Raw genomic sequence first — 16,896 nt, 5'->3', positions numbered from 1 at the left:
CCCAGAGGCGGCGTTAAAGAGGCTGTAAAGTAAAAAGCGTGTTATCCAGCAGCTCTTTATGACCTCAGAGTCGGCATTCCAAAGCAGAGAGCAGAGCCGCCACACCGCTGTATAGCACGGAAGGTGAAAAGCTGCAGAGGAGCATCTCTGGTCCGGATTGTCTTCCCTTTTTCTGCTTTTTGGTGTTCTGACTTTGAACAACAGGGGTCCAGACAGCAGAAACACACAATGAGTCCAAGGCTGCTAATAAACCTTGAACCGCAAACAAATCACAACACACCCCGCAGTCACAACCACCATTTCCTCCACTTGATGACTTTTATTGGGGCAATCCTGAGAGTCTGCCGTCTCTCTCTTTGTCTCGCACATTTAGCCAGCCTGCGTCAAAGGGAGAATGTGCTTGCCTGTGTGTGTGTGTGCACGCTTGAGTGTGTCTGTACACTTGTTTGTGTTGTAGTGTGTAGGTGTGTGAAGGTGTGTAACGTTAAGGAGATGAAAGGAAAGGTTGTGTGTCCGTGTGTGTGTGTCTGTGTGAGTATGTGGGGGGTGTCTGGTGCATGTTTGTGCATGGAGGTGTGTGTGTGTGCATGTACCTAAAGACCCGTTCCAATGAAAACTGTATTTTTTGTTTTTTAACGTGTTCTTGTGATATTTTTCTCATGATGGAGGACATCTATAAAGACAATTAAGCTTAGAGTTGAATTTTTGAGTATTTCACTGTCAGACAAACGGATCCATGAACGTCTTTGTTTTCCTGGTCTGAGCTGGACTCTGGATCAGAACTGTACGGCTGGATAGATCTGATGTTGCTCCCCGTTTTTGTTGCTTTGTTTTGGGTTGGGGTAGTGAGGGGCTGTAAGCTAGCGGGAGAGAATGTAAACAAAGGGACCATCAGATATCAGCAGAGGGTTACTTCCAAGCAATCAGTCTCGCCCACAACTCAGTGGCAAATTTCTGATGAACTCCTGCTGCTCTGCAGGAAATGTCTTTAAAAAATGACACACGTGTGTGTGTGTGTGTGCATGCTTGTTTGTGTAGTAGTGTGTGTGATGTTAGGGGGATGAAAGGAGAGATTGTGTCTGTCTAAATGTGAAGGAATTCAACCTCATGACAAACAAGAAACAAACAACTGTGTAAAGATCCGATTTCTTGATCTTTTTATAGACTGTATGTGTTCTTTGGTCAGTTTGTGTTTTATTTTTCACACTTTTTCTTATTTGTTTTTGGGGAATTGTAATGTCTGGTGAATTTTAGACCAGAATATTTCATCAGAACAGCTGAAAAGAGCTAAAGGAGATAAAGAATATTTAGTAACCTCTGATGAAGATATGAAGTCAAACACAAAAACGCACTTTATTTACGATAGAAGAGATAATAACTGTGTAACTCAGGAACAGTTTGATGCAAAAGCAGCAACATGAGTGAATGAGTACAGAAAGGTTCTCCTGAGACTTAAAAAATGTGTTGCTTTTAGACTGGATTTAGCATGAAATGCATTTTAAAGTTAAGGAAGGAAGGAAGAAAAAAAATTTCCTAAAGCAAACAAAGAAGGTCCCAAACAGAGGCAATAAGCAAAAAAGATACATGGGTGATAAATTCTTTACATTGAGAAAAAATGTATGTTTAGAATGCCGGGCTGCTTTTTTTATGTTGAGATTTTTCTTTGACCTTTCCGTGCTTTCTAATGTTCAATTAGACCTATTTATAAAAATAAGTCAAATAAAATTCTGATCTTTATTTTATCTTAATTTAAAAAAAAAGGAACATAGATTGCTATTGATAAATTAAGAAATGTCTTTTGTTTGCAGTTTGTATTTTGTTTAACAGAGGAATAAATACAATTATAACACTAACAGCGCAACATGCGCACGCGCTTGAGTTTGTTACCTGCAGACCATCCTGCTTCTTCTCCCTAATCTCGTTGCTGTTCTGCGGGTTTTGTTTAAGGTTTCCCGCTCCAAGAGTGTAAAATAAATCCACACCGCCGACCCGGTCACTTTTACTCAAGAAAGCTCCTCACGTTTCCCACCGCAGCCCCGGCGTCACCCACGTCTCCACGCAGCACACTTTGTTGTACTGCTGCCCCCTACAGGCGGATGCGGAGCATTTCAGCCCTCAAACCCCCCATAACATCGCTGGGCTCTGGCCTGAGCCAGAGGGGTGCAGCCAAATTAAATAGTAAACGCCGATTCGTGGGTTGGTTCTAGTTATTACTAAAAGCTGCTGTCAGCCGTGGCAATTATGGGCCAAATAAAAAGGCAATAAAGATCCTTGAATGCTGATATAGAACAGTAGCTTTCAGAGTTGACAGCTCAGTATGAATTCATTTATGTGGAAGCTGCTCATGGAACAAGTTGGTGGGGAGTAATAAAATATAGAGGGGTAAAAACTACACTGCAAAAAAAAAAAATTCTGTAACACTGTTCTAGAATTATTTATCACCTGTTCTTGAACTCTGCATCTGGTGCCGCTTGAAACTTTTGCGTAAAACTTTCCCTGCATTCCGCTCTGGTGCAGTACCTCATACCACCAACAGGTGGTACACAACAGTTCTGTATTGATGGCACGAGGCCTGCAACAAAGCAGGGATTTTATTTTGTTACACAAGCATTAAAACAAACAACTTTAAAGAAGTAGACACATTTATTTATTTTACAGTAGTTTTTAAAGTTACAAAAATAAACCAATTTTTCTTGTTTAATATCAAGTAAATGCAGAAGAGAAGGTGATTTTTGCATGACGTGTTTTTGTTTTATTTATAAGGAATATAAAAGGATTATTGTCAGTTTTATGTTTTAAATATGTTTAAATAATTATGAATTAGCAAAATTATTGTTTTTATTGATTAAGTTAAACATTTTATTATAAAAGATTTTCGATTTTTTACAGGTCAAAGTCAAATTTCCACATTTAATTGACTGTTTTCAGTCAATTTTGCGTGTTTTTATATTTATATAAAAAGATGCAACCAGGAAAGATTGTATTTCTATTTAATGTTGTCAAAACTGTATATTTTTCCTAAAAAATAAAAAAGTCAAATAAAAGCAAAAGATTAGCAGAAAAAAAATCGTCAAAGTTGCGAAAAACTTCAGAGTTGCCAAAAACAAATAAATTAGTTTAAATTTCCAGGAAAAGGCTGGTTGAATGGGGTTTCTTTCCTTATTTAAGCTTGTAAAATGACTCCAGAGTTATACATGTGTGCATTCAGGCCCATCTGCAGCATTTTTCCACACAAAAGAACGATGTGATTTATTCCCGGCACGGGCTGAGTCCAGTCCAGTCACGTGACCCGGTCTGTAACCAATCGGCAGCCGGGAAGGAGGTGAAGGCAGGAAAAAAATTACTACCATTTTAGGGGAGGATGGAGCCACTATACCAGCCCATCTAACGTTTTACAGTCCTTCCTAACTTCCTTTTTATTGAAATAATAAAATAAGCATGTCGCTAACGAATTATTATTCCATGATGGGTCTCGGGGCCGAGGAGCCGTACGGCGCGCACTTCATCCCGGGAGGCTTGCAGAGTTCGACGGGCGCCTGCTCAAAGCCAGCCCGGGGAGCGGAGGAGGAAGAGGAGGGGAGCTCCCACATCCCGGATTTTTCCCATTTTTCCAACAAAGTCAGCCTGAACGGCTTCTCTCCGTGGACGGGCACCTCCGCGTCCTCCTCGCCGTCCTCCCCGCAGCTGCAGTCCGCCCACGGGGGCTCCCTCCCGGGCCTCTTCCATCCACATCACCTCCTCGGCCATCACCACGCCTACTACGGTCCGCAGGCTCCGGGCCACGCCGAGCATCACCACCTCTCCGCCTCCGACGGCAGGTTCGTCCGCGGCTGGGAGGGGGTGACGACCCCCGCCTCGGAGACGACGGCGCTGCCGCCGCCGCCGGGTCCAGCCTCCTTCCCCGCGTGCGTGCCGGAGCCGAGCCCGACGTACGACGCAATAAAACCCGAAACAAGTTCGCCGCCGCCGTCGCTCGGCGCTAGCGACGGTCCGAGCTTCACAAGCCGGACCGAGGTGGTCCTGGAGCGGCTGGGCACCGCGGAGGAGCTGGGGAGGACGGCCGAGCCCAAGAAGGAGGACGAGGACAGGGAGAGCCAGCAGCAGCAGCAGCAGCAGCAGCAGGCGCCGCCGCCAGACCCGGGTAAAGACTGCTCACCCGCCTACGGAGGCCGGGCGGTGCTGGAGAGTGTGTGCGACTTTTATTGCCCTATAAATGTCTTGTAAACGGTAAAATATAAAACTTTATTGTCCATTAAAATAATTAAGGCGCTATTGTTATTTAGTAATTTGTCAGTAAAGAGGAGCAGCAGACGGGCGCAGTTTTCCTTAGTTCAGCCTAATCAGAGAGGGAAGACTTAAAACACGTTTAAAATAAGAGAAAATACTATTTTTTTTTAGCAATTAAGACTTTTTATAATTTAAGCTTCTGTGCCACGCAAAGATTTATTAGTATTATTAGAACAGCACACATTTCCTCATAAACCCCTTAAAGAAAAGGGAAAAAACCATTTAAATGAAAATAATGAAACCATCCAACTAATATATAATTTGTCTTTCATCGTTTTTCCCGTTTTCTGGCGTTAATGTTCTTTTTCAATTAATAAAGTCAGAATATAAACAAGTTTTTGCACGAAAACTAGACTGTAAAAATGCCTATTTTCAATAATAATAAGATCGAGGGGCTTTTCATAGTATGTTATTAATTTCAGACATATAAAAGGGGGAAAATTAGCAGCTTTTTTACATTGTTCTAAGTGATGGACTGGTTTTCAAACACAAAATAAAACACTCCAGTAAATATGATAAACAGAAAAGTGCTTGAAAAGGAGTGAATAGAAGACAAATCCTATTAATTCCCACCCAAAGCGTATTATAGTTTATTCATGCATTTTTACACATTAAACAAAGTAATTAAAGATTAAAGCATCAAGGTGTCAAAGCAACGCCATGGTTGTCCAGACATTGTCCCATTGGGTTTCTCATTTTGTAATTTCAGTTAGTATTTTTTTTTTTAATTGTGTAACATTTTTCATCATTTCCTCCACATTATTCTTCACCACACAGACGGAAATGCTCAGACTTTGTCTTTGATGACGGACGGTATTCAGGAGACGTTAACTCAGTTTGGGATGGTTTAAATTCAGATTCCATCAACAAAAGACGTCTAGCTTGTTCTCTCACATTCACTCGTCTCTTTTGAATGTTGTTAGAAGTAGCAGCATACTTTATTCTTGACAAATAGACTGGCTTTTTGCAAGTTCAGTCTGCATGCTTTTATTTTGAAAATTCCTCAGCGTTTACTTTTGTTCTTCTTTAATGCTATGATGCGTGATACTATTAAGCAATTGATAATAGGCAGTTTATATCCTCTCTTAATGTCTCACTCTGCTGCTTTCAAAGAACAAACGAGAAACAAAGACATGACTCACAGGTTTCCGTCTGAAGGCCCCTATAAGAGATTTCTGCAGCTTTGGGTCTCCAGAACCACAGTGAGAGCCAAATGTGGAAGTCTTGGAAAAGGGAAAAACCTTCCCAAGTGACCGACCAACCAACCTGACTCTATGAACACAACGAGAACGACTCATCCAGCAGGTCATAAAAGAAGCACAGCAACACGTGAAGAACTGCAGGCCTCTTTTCACTCAGTTCAGGTCAGAGTTCATGCTCCAACAAGAAGAAGGAGACAAAATGGATCCATGGGAGAGTTCAAGGAGAAAGACGCCGCTGGGCAACAAGAACACGAAGAAACATTTTACCCAGAAAGCGTTTGGATGAATATTTTATGGACTAATGGCACAAAAAAGGAACTTTCTGGAGGCTTTGCGTCCCATTATGTCCAGAGTCAAACTGATACTCTAGAAACGTAACCTCAACCAGAAAAAGCTTCTTTTAAAGTCACTCTGCTTATCTTTAGATTTATTCCCAAAGTGTTCCCAGTGGTTCTTTTAGTTTTATACCATGGTCCGTTTGAATACTCGATTCTGATTGGCTGCTGGGTGTGCATTAAAACCTGATAACCGCACAGTGAAAAAAGAAGTTCCGGTCAGCTAGCTTAAATGTTTGGTATCACTGCGCTGGCTTCTTTTAAACAACCTTTTGCTTCATCATCTGGACAAAAACAAACGGTAACTTTCTCTCTGAACTGATGCTTTATTCAACCCATCGGAAAGATCAGCATATATATATCGCAGAATCTTGACTGCAGCGGTAGTGCTGCACGACACGGACTATTTGTTATGCAACAAATAGTCTGCTTTATGTGAGAAAAGCAATTTAAATTGGAAAAAAACAAGAATTAAGGACTAAAACCTGTTTAATATGTATTGCTTTTGTAAGTGACCATGGTATGAGCGGGTTAATGGCCTTCGAAGTGTGCGTTATTACTTTTTAACGCACTTCGCGTCAGACGGTTCAGGCTTCCACGGCGTGCGTTAAAAAGTAATAACGCACACTTTGTCAGCCATTAACCCTTACATAATTATGCCGTTTTTATGCAAAATCTGAAAATTAGTGTTGTTTTTCTAGGACATAGTTTCTGCAGAGCATAGAAGGCAACGGCAGGAGTTCATTAGAAATTCACTTCTCAGTTGTGGGCGGGACCTTTGGCACAGAGTAAGCCCGCCTCCTTCCCATCATTCAGTTGTTTCCACTCTCTCCCGCTAGCTTACAGCCCCTCACACCCCTGATCTAACATAACGGCTGTAACAAAAAGGCTGAGCAGTATCAGAGCTATTCAATCAAACAGTTTGGATCCAGATTCCAGCTCAGACGAGGAAAATGGAAGACGTACATGGATTTATTTGTCAGGAAGTGGATGCATCAGAATGGAGAGAGACTGTGGCTTAGAGCCCTGTGCGGGACTATTTTCTTCATTCGCTCCCGCCCACGCCAGCTGAATTTCTGACCAATCCCGCCCACTCTAGCAACGTATGCGTTACACTCCCGCCCGCACCCGCAATATGTATGTCCAATCCCGCCCGCACCCGCAAAACTCATAGAATTTAGTCCCGCTAAGTAATAGAGATGCATTGATTTTGTATCGTCTCCCGTCCCGCAGAAAAAAAACACATATTTTTATTGATATTATTAAAGAGATTCATATCCCTCCTCCAGCCTCATCTTTTCATGCATTCCTCTTTTGTGTAATTTGCAACTTAAGTATTAAATATATTTTCCCAAATCCTGTTTGGTTAAAAGTGTGCGTGTGTTCGCGCGCAGACAGACGGCCTGAAGCACGCTCTTAGTAAGAGGAGGGGCGGGGCGTTGCACACCCCCAACAACAGGTTAGATGAGAGAGGCCATTGGGCGTCTCTACCTGGTGCCTTCACGGAGCTTCAGTACATAAGAATCCAACAGCCGCACAGCCTAATGTAGTCCGCTAATATATATTCATGAGATATTCATGGCAGCACTGATCCCGCAGGGTTTTCTTTTGCCGCCCGCTCCCGCCCGCAGCACAATTCAAACCACCCAATCCCGCGAGATTTGGGTTGGGTCCCGCAGGACCCAATCCCAATGCAGCCCTCTACTGTGGTTCACCGTAGCTGTTACGTCACACATACAAGCTTTATTTCATCTGCTCCTCATTTGTAACAATTTGAATAAAGAAATACTCAGAACTGAAGCATTAATCTGACATTTCTCTATATATGTCCTCCATTATCAGAAATATGCCACAAAACATGTTAAAAACACCCGGGATGCCCGGAACTCCTGGGTGGTGGTGGGGTGCTCCTCTGGGGCTGTGGGCGTCCTTCTTCGGTGGGGCCCTGCGTTGGGCTCTTCCGGCGCGGCGGGGGGCTGCTTTCCTGGCTGGGCTGGGGCGGAGCTCTCTTTCCCTCCGTGCCTCCCTGCTCTCTGGCTCTGGGGGCCTCGCGGCGGTCCTGCTGGCCCTGGCCTGGGTGGCGGTCTTGGTCGCCCGGGGGGCAGTTGTTCCCTGCCTGTTCCCGTGTGGCGTTGGGGGAATTCCGGCTGCCGCTGCCGCTGCTGCTGGGGCGGGGATCTGGGTGTGGGGGTGGCTGGGCGCTCCTCCTCCTTGAAGAACATAAACACTCACCTGAGCACAGGTGTTAGCTCACCTTTGCACTAATAGTTTGCATGATTGAATGAAAGATTTCACACTAGTTGGTTTAAAGGCATAGGTATGCGTGTGAACACTATCTGTTTTGTGTACATGTTGACATGTGGACATTTTTGCGGCTAGCAGGTGTGTTGATAACATTTGAGTGTGTGTGTGGACAGGCCCCGCCCTTTTTGTACTACATTTGAACCTTACTGTAATGATAAACAACCAGTAAACCTGTCTGCTCTATGCTGCTTCATGGTCTTACCCCCCCCTCTCACTATCACCCCCCCCCCCCCCTCTGACATCCCTCCCTCTTCTTCCCTTCTTTCCTTTTCCGTCCGGTCCAACAACAAAGATTTTCAATCATGGTTGAAATGAATAAAGTTTGGCCTCAATTACAAAAGGGGTTTATTCAGACATACCTTTGGTTTGTCTGAAGATTAATAACCCCTCTTGTTAAAGTAAAATATGTCCAACACAAGAGGCCATCAGCTCTCATCTGTCTGCCCAGCTGTTGGACAGGACAAGTTTAAAAAAAAAGAAAAAAAACACCCAAAACACTGATGTACGATCAGCAGAAAGTCCACTTTTGAATGGATCAAAGAAGCTAAATGAAGGTTTTCTTCACATTTGGTTTTATATCTCAGAGTCTGTTTCATGCCATTTAACAGACCTTTAACAAGCACCTTTTCACAGCTTTTACGCCTAATAATTGCAATTAATATCCAAAAATGTCTTTACTTGGGTCATCTCTTTGTAGTTTTGGGTTTTATGAACTAAAAAATAAAAATTAGACTAAATGTTTTTTATCAGCACAGCAGTAGTAAACCCATCTAAGTAAATAAAAGCTTCAAAGGGAAACTTTGTAACCTTTGAATTTATGAAGAGTTCTGTTGTGCTGTTGGAGCCGGACGCTGCAGGCTCATAAAGTTTTTACAGCACAGACTCACTGCAGCTTCAGCAAACTGTGAACAGTAAGAATCTCTTCCTTCACAGAAAACCCGTCCGCCAGTTGGATCCACGCCAAGTCCACGCGGAAAAAGAGATGTCCGTACACCAAGCACCAAACCCTGGAGCTGGAGAAGGAGTTCCTCTACAACATGTACTTGACCCGGGATCGGCGCCTGGAGGTGGCAGGACTTCTGAACCTGACGGAGCGACAGGTGAAGATCTGGTTCCAGAACCGGAGGATGAAGATGAAGAAGCTGATGATCCGAGAAAGGAGGAGTATGAACGAATGAGTCGCGCTGCTTTGTAGGTGAGGTGATTAGTGCAGCTCTGCAAGACCGACTGCCATGATCAGCTGAGCCACGGAGGTGGAGCTGGACCACTCGTCCACCTGCATGTTTCAAAGCAGGAAGGGTCTGGAGTTTTTTGTTTTTTTTTGTAAATAGTAAAAGGCTGAGAGCAGCAGGAATCGTCGACATGCTCATCTCTTTTCCGTGGGGTTCGGTAATATCCAAATGCTTGAGGCATTCTAAATGTCAAAGGAAGCAGAGAACTTTTCTTTAGAAATGTACAAAGTATGAAGGTGCAGCTGCTCACTCGGTTTTTAAAACTTATGTTGAAATGTCACATTTTCCTGACAGCTTTTTCAATGAGTACATGTTTTTATTTGGTTCACATAAATCCCTCAGCAGTCCCATGGAGCAGATACATAGGCTGGGTCCAAACTTCTTCTACATCTTCTAGTCTGTTTGTTCTCTTTCGGGGTCACGGGGCGGCTGGAGCCTATCCCGTCCCTTGTGGGTGAAGCCTGGACAGGTCGCCAGTCTGTCGCAGGGCCCCAATCACACACCCAGACTAACATTCACACCTATGTACAATTTAGAGTAACCTATGAATCTATGAAGCACGTTTTTGGACGGTGGGAGGAAGGCGGAGTTCCTGGAGAAAACCTACGCATGCACGGCGAGAACATGCAACCTCCACACAGAAAGGTCCCCCATTGGTGTTCTGGTTCAGGTCCCCCAACCAGGACTTCTTATTGTGAGGCGAGAGCGCTAACCACTGCCCAGCCATGTAGTGCGTTTGCCATGTTGTCGGGGGCTCCGAATCTACAATTCCAAAATCCTGTGCCATGGAAATGTCCCCTGGTGTGCATCAATGCTCACTAGATTGCTGAATATAGACTACAATGCATTGTATCTGAACATTTTGAGACGTGTAAAAAAATGACTTTAATTTATTTTTTACAAATCATCCAAGTTTTCATCATTAGGATTCATAAATAGTCTTTAAAATGTTGATATTTGATTTTTACTGCAGCATTGAAAGACGTCACAACGAGAATTTTTTTTTTAAAGTAGTGACCATATGTTGGAACTGCATTACAATCCAGCCTGTTAAGGGTCATGGACTAGTGAGGGAATTTAAACACAGCCTTAAGGCCCGTACACACCGGGACGAATATTCGCCAGGCGTTATTCGCCAGCGTTTTTCGCCACGTTTTTTGTGTTCACACCCAGACGATTTTCGCTGACGATGAGCCGAGCGAACATGCAATTTCCTTCCCTGACATTAGATGGTGCTTAATGTAAACAGAAATACTCCTGTACACAAGGTGGCGCTGCGCAACTTTACGCTTCTTGAAGTCGCTTTTCACTCAGAAGAAGAGAGCAAGTATTTACACGCTTGTCAGAATCAAACAGAGAAAACATGAATATTTCAAGCACCAGTAGCTCCAACTGGTGCTTGGTTCGGGGATATTTTAGAATGTCCGTCATTATTTCTTCGCGGCAGTGTAGACGCTACTTGGCGTCTATCTTCTTCGCTGGTATGTGTGCAAGGCAGTTCTGTGTTTGAGCGCCCCCAAGTTGTGTTTTACTGTAACTTCAGAAGCTCCAGACACGTGTGCAAAAGCGCCGTTCTCATTGGTCGAATAGATTTCGACGCGAGGCGTCAAAAAAAAAAACGAACCCGAGGCGTTTTGTTTTTTTTTGACGCTTTGACGCGTGGCATTTTTTCGCGTCGGTGTGCACACTCTCATTGGGGCCCTTTGTTTAGTCACGAGGCGTTAAACGTCGGCGAAAATCGCCGGCGAAATTCGTCCCGGTGTGAACGGGCCTTTATGCTACGTTCACACCGGTCATTCAAAACGATGCTGTACGCGGGGTCGTGAACGCGCTTTACCGTACGCTGTTCTTACTGGACTGTCGCTACCCAACACTAGCACAGCTGGAAGAGACTTGCAGGGAAAAAGTTAAGTGGTGCAAATCTCATGAATGTTGCTCCAGGCTTTAGTTTCACAGCTCTGTTCCAAACATATGAAAGACTTGATGTCATAGAAAACCAGCCGGGAAAACTGCAGTTAGTGATTTCTCCTTCACGATCAACATTTTAACCCTTGTGCTATCTTAGATGAACCCACCCTTACTTTGACGTGTTCTCCCTACCATGACAAAGGTGGATAAAGGTGGAAAGATTTCATGTAATCCATGGACACCAGTGAAGATCACAAATCATTGAAGAAAAAAGGTTCAGAGCACTGTCTAGTGGGTCTAGATCAGTGTTTGTCAACACTGGTGTGCCGTGGGAGATGGTCAGGTGTGCCGTGGGAAATTGCCCTCATTAACTGATCTAAAAACATTTTTCATCTCTAGGATTTCAGCTCTGTGTTCATCCAAACAGGCCATGATAAAACACTGAGTAGTTAGGAATATGAAAGATCATAAAATACTTTTTTCTTTGTGTTTATTTGATTCTATTAAAGACATTTTGATAAGAATGACGGTACCACGATTTAGCCGTAGCTTCAGCTGTTTTAGGAAAAGTCCCGCCCCTTTAACTGTCTCCACCAATCATTCTTGAAGGCTCAATCACACGTCATCAGTCTGACCAATCAGAAGTGGTTAAAGTCTTCACTTCCTTGTTCTGATTTAGCTCAAACATTCACTCAGTTCTAACAAAAATACCAGCTAAAGCTCGTCTTTAGCGGTGTAGCTTTCCACAGAATCTGGGATCAGACCTTGGAACAAGTGAACAAAACAATGCAGCTCTGAAAAGCGATCTCCGGCCGTTTTATGCACTACATCTCCCATGATGCAATGGGTTAAAGTGACAGCACTTAAGCGTTCAATGAGCCATCCTTGTTAAACGTCTTGAAATAGCAAGGAACACAGTTTGTAAATTTTCGAACTTAACTCTTATTACATCTTTTAGAAAAAAAACAGCTGCAACTTCCAGCTTTTTCTGACACAATTATCACAAAGATTCACATGAGATTGCGGCCGGGGGGGGGGGGCTGTAGATCAATACAGACTATGAGTTTCTGCTTTCTTTTTGGATGCTGGTGTGCCGCGGGATTTTTGTCAAGGTTAAAGTGTGCCGTGGCTCAGAAAAGGTTGAAAAACACTGATCTAGATGACCCAACTCCCAATGTTAAAGTGCCTAGGATAGCACAAGGGTTACACAGTTGGTACTTTTTGTTTTGAAAAGGACGTTACTCATACATCACTACAAAACCGAAGCCTCTGATTGGCCAAGTTCAATCGTCCAATGGATGCATGTTTTGTACGTAGAGCCTGCAGGGAGACGTAAAAATGTGCGCAGCAAAGTGCGATCACAAGAATTCTGAACGTGGAAGTCCGAAATGCGAAGATACGCATGTTTATCAAGACTTTTCCTTGAAAACTGTCACTTGAGTGCGCGGGGCTGAGGCCGGTGTGTACACAGCATTAGATGTGAAAACATGCACAAACATTCACAGATTTGAACGCTGAATTTGTAAGAAGTCCTAGATTCTTTATAAAAGTTTCTCATATGAAAACAAAAGAACACGGCTGGAGGACATCATTTTGCTTAGGAGAATATCTTAATTGCAACAATGCCTTTTTACGTTTTCTACCTCCTCTGAACTCCTGCATCGAAGGCTGGGAAACCCCAAAAGTCAGTCGAAAGGTTCATTTTTGGATCACATTCTGCTTTTACCCCTAAAGACCCACCCCGATCATCTTTTGATCTATTTTCAAAGCCTTCCTAGGGGTCTGCCTGTGGGCCTCCTTGTCATCACCCAGAACTGAGAGCTGTCTGTTTACACACTCTCTCCCGTTAACGTACAGCCACTCCCACCTTGAGCCTAACATTAGCGGTGCAACAAAAATGGCGAGCAATATCAGAGCTATCCATCTTTACAGTTTAGATCCAGATTCCAGCTCGGACGAGGAAAACAAAGACGTACGTGGATCTATTTGTCTGACAGTGGATGATCAGAATGGAGCGGAGCAGAGAGACTGCAGTATTTTCTATGTCACAAATATGATATTTTTCAAACAGCCTTTTCTTTAAGTGAATGTGGACCTTAGTCCTATAGTGTGATAACAAATGTCTTCTATCATGTCTTGCTAAAAAGTACAATGAGAGAAATACCCACCGCTGGATCCTCTTTCTTTCTAAATTCACTTAAAATAAATGTAAAAAATCTTCTGGAAAACAAACAAGAAAGGCAAACATGTTTAGTTTTTTGTTTTATTTTGAAATCTGATGTTTTCAGTGATTTGAAACCTTCAGGGATCAAAGTACAAAAAGATGCTGGTGGGAAGTTCTCCATGCCAAAGTATGCAGGACATCTGAGTTGAGCATGTGAAACATTTGCACAAACATGCGGGAAGACAGTTTTTCTGAAAACTCCTTTCTAGAATTGAATTTAAAAGCAGAGACAATAGGAAAAAGCATCCCATCAATTTGTTACCAGCCTTTGAAAGAGCCAGACTAGTGAGGAAAATTCATCTGGGAAAGATTTTAGTGAAGAAGAGCAAACTCTTCATCAGCTTCATTTAGTCTTTTTTGTTTCATCTTAATTCTCTTTACTGAAGAAGACAACCAGCATCAAATTCTATTTCACTGATGTCTCCAAACAGTTCAGGAGCAGAAGTTAATCATCTCAGCTTCTTGCAGCTGAAGCTTCTACAGGTTTTGGTTTTCCTGCGAGCTGGGACACTTTCAGCCTGCGAGGATCTGGACTCAAAGAGTTTCTAAACCCTTGCAATTTTCCTGAAAACCTTCTTGAAGGTTTCTAAAGTTGAAGTTTCTGCATGGAGCTTCCTCCTGACGGCTGATGTGGAACCTCAAAGAGCAGAACGTCTGGCGAACATCTCAGTGAGGCGATCAGCCGACCCAACAAGGTTCTGTGTATAAACTTGTAAATGTGGGTTTCAGGCGTCTTAAAGACGACTTTGCCTTCTGTTCCTGCACCTGCAGAGAAAAGGACCTCCTGTTTTTGTAAAGTTTGCATGTTCTCTTAATATTTGTTGTCGTAGTTGTTGTTGTTACTCTGTATATATGGTAGATATGCATATATATTTGTTGTGTTCATGCAGATGCTTCATCACACACACCAGTCATGTCTAAGCTGCAGTGACATCCGTCTGCTGCTCGTTCTTCTCTATACCTCATGTCCAAACCGACGCCGGCGCCCCAGCGGCGGGGAACTCACCAAACAACGCACAAAGCTGCTGTCATTGTAAACGTACAGCTCATCACAAACATGAAACCGTTGTGTGCTTATGTGTGTTTTATGTTTTTTTAAATCCAGAAGATTGGATGGATTCAAACTCTGGAGGAGAAAGGGAATGAAATCCTGAGCTTTCATTCAACTTCCATTCAAATGCTGCTCATGGTGGCTCATTATGAAGAAAATAAAAAATGAGGACCACAATATTGCTCATCATCCACCACCTGGGCTGTTTTTTTATCTTTTGCATTGTTCATTTTTCAGACACATTAGACCCAAGCTTTTAAGATTTTAAAAGATTTCTCTCCCTCAATAAATTAGAAGTGTGAGTAAAAATGGTTCAAAAGATAGTTTCTAGTACAAACAATCAGGAAAACTTTTCTTTTTTACTTTACAGTATTTTTCTATGACATCTGAAAGCTGCAGGATCTTGAGATACTTAAAATAATTTTCTCCTGCCAAGTTGAATAAATAAATAACATGTCACAATTTACAATAAACTATGCATTGTTAAAACATAAAATACAGGTGTGTAAGTTAAGTAAAAGGACTTCTAACCCCCCAAACATCAGAAATGGATCATTCCAGAATTGGAGAACATTTAGGCCTCCAAATTCATGAAAAGTAAATCTTCACTTTTCAAATGATCTACTGCATATTCATCAAACAATAAACTGTCAAAAGCTTGATTAGCTTACAGATCAATTGTACATTTTTTTTATTACATTATATTACATTAGGGGATTATAAACCTTGGTGCAACCCTTCTGCAAGTTGAAATCTGCACTAATTTTAGCATCTGACATTATTTCTCTCATTGTTTAGCTGTTACTGATGACAAAGAGGACAAACTTACTTGTGCTTAGTAAAAAATAAATAATACTAAAAATAATCTTAGTCTGATTGTACGCATAACAGTGATGCATGTAAAGAACATTCAATCCAGGACAACTATGTTGTAAAAAAGACAAATAGCAGAGCGGAGATCAATTGGTTTTGGGAAACTGATGATGTTAAGTCCAGCAGATCATATGATTCTAGAGTCTTCTATGCCGTGATAAAAAGATTATGGTTGCGTGCATGTTGTGTGACAAGTAGATAATTATTATTGGAAATATTTAGCTCGTTAAAACCATTGTTACTGTAGTTACAAGAGACACAATTGAAACAAATGGTAAAAAAAAAAAATTCTAATTTATTTTATTTTTATGGTTTTAATTTGGACATAAGGCACAAAGGGAAAATGGCATTTTAAGGAGTACTCCAGTTATTTAGTATTTTAAAAACAAATTTCAAGCTGTCTTTTTTTCTTAGTTTTTTTAGATTTGGTCTCAAAACGAGTGCATTTAATCAGAAATTACATATTTTAGAGTTTTAGATATTTGTAGAATATTTTAAATAGAAAGGGGGGGATGTAAAGTGATTTTGGAAAGACCCAGAACACGGAAACTAGCATTTTATACTATTTAAAAAAATAAAATGAACTATTTATGCATTACTAGTTACACAAAAACAAAAAATCTATGTGTAAGCTATTGTTTCCAGATCATAAATTCAATGGAGAGGTTTTAGATTTTATTTTCAAAATAAAATGATCCACTAACCGGCCGCAAAAATGAGAAATAACAATTACATTCCAACATATAATTTGCTGACAATTGTTTTTAGGACTTTCTTGTTTCTTCTTGGATGTTCAGGTCTGCGCGCGCGGCTTGCACATGCGCGCTGTTTTCAAAGTTAGTTTCATTGCAAATAAAGCCCGCGCGCATCCTCCTGCAGGGTCATTAAGCAACTCCGTGCAGTTGAAGAATAACCCTGACTTTCCACCTAACTCTCAACGTACGCGCACGCGCGCGCGGACACGTGAGGTCTGTAAAGTCATTTAGCGCAGACAGTCATCGCGGCTGAATGGATTTATTGCAGTCTAAACTGGACACAAAACGCAGGAAATCCAACTGGGCTGGCATTGTCTCCGCAGCTTCAGACTCTGCTTTAAACTCTGCGGAGAGGTGATCATAGATTTCAGTAAGTCTGCACTTTTCTAAATCTGAGAGAATCGGACCGAAATACCGCGTGGAGGCCTCAGTTTGATTCAATGACATCAACTGAATCCATTTGAGTGTCTCAAAATATGACATTAAGGACAAAAATGTTTTCACGGGAACATTTTCTGGATTCAAACAATCATAAGCAGTGAGGTAACTGGCCTATATTTAGTTAGAGTAAATGGATTTTGATGGGTAAAGCTAGAGAGGAGAGTTTTTTTAAAAAATATTTGTGTTTTCTGTCACTCTTTTTATTTCTTTTTCTCCAAAGGTGTTTCCTTTTTGCAGGCCAATATGATTTTGTTTCTTTATCTGTCTTTTGTCTTGCTGGATAA

At 42.0% G+C, this 16,896-nt stretch overlaps 1 protein-coding gene across 1 annotated transcript; it reads left to right on the top strand.

Annotated features, from left to right (window-relative positions):
* Positions 1-2,817: 2,817 nt before the first annotated feature.
* LOC101175260 (homeobox protein Hox-D9b) lies at positions 2,818-10,513 on the top strand. Its single transcript, XM_020709290.2, has 2 exons — positions 2,818-4,141; positions 9,062-10,513. Exons 1-2 carry the CDS (start codon positions 3,439-3,441, stop codon positions 9,304-9,306), a joined length of 948 nt encoding a protein of 315 aa, XP_020564949.2. The 5' UTR covers positions 2,818-3,438; the 3' UTR covers positions 9,307-10,513.
* Positions 10,514-16,896: the final 6,383 nt, after the last annotated feature.

Source organism: Oryzias latipes, chromosome 15, assembly GCF_002234675.1.
Source record: "Oryzias latipes chromosome 15, ASM223467v1".
Classification (NCBI taxonomy): Eukaryota; Metazoa; Chordata; class Actinopteri; order Beloniformes; family Adrianichthyidae; genus Oryzias; species Oryzias latipes.
This window is presented reverse-complemented; position numbering and strand designations above follow the sequence as displayed.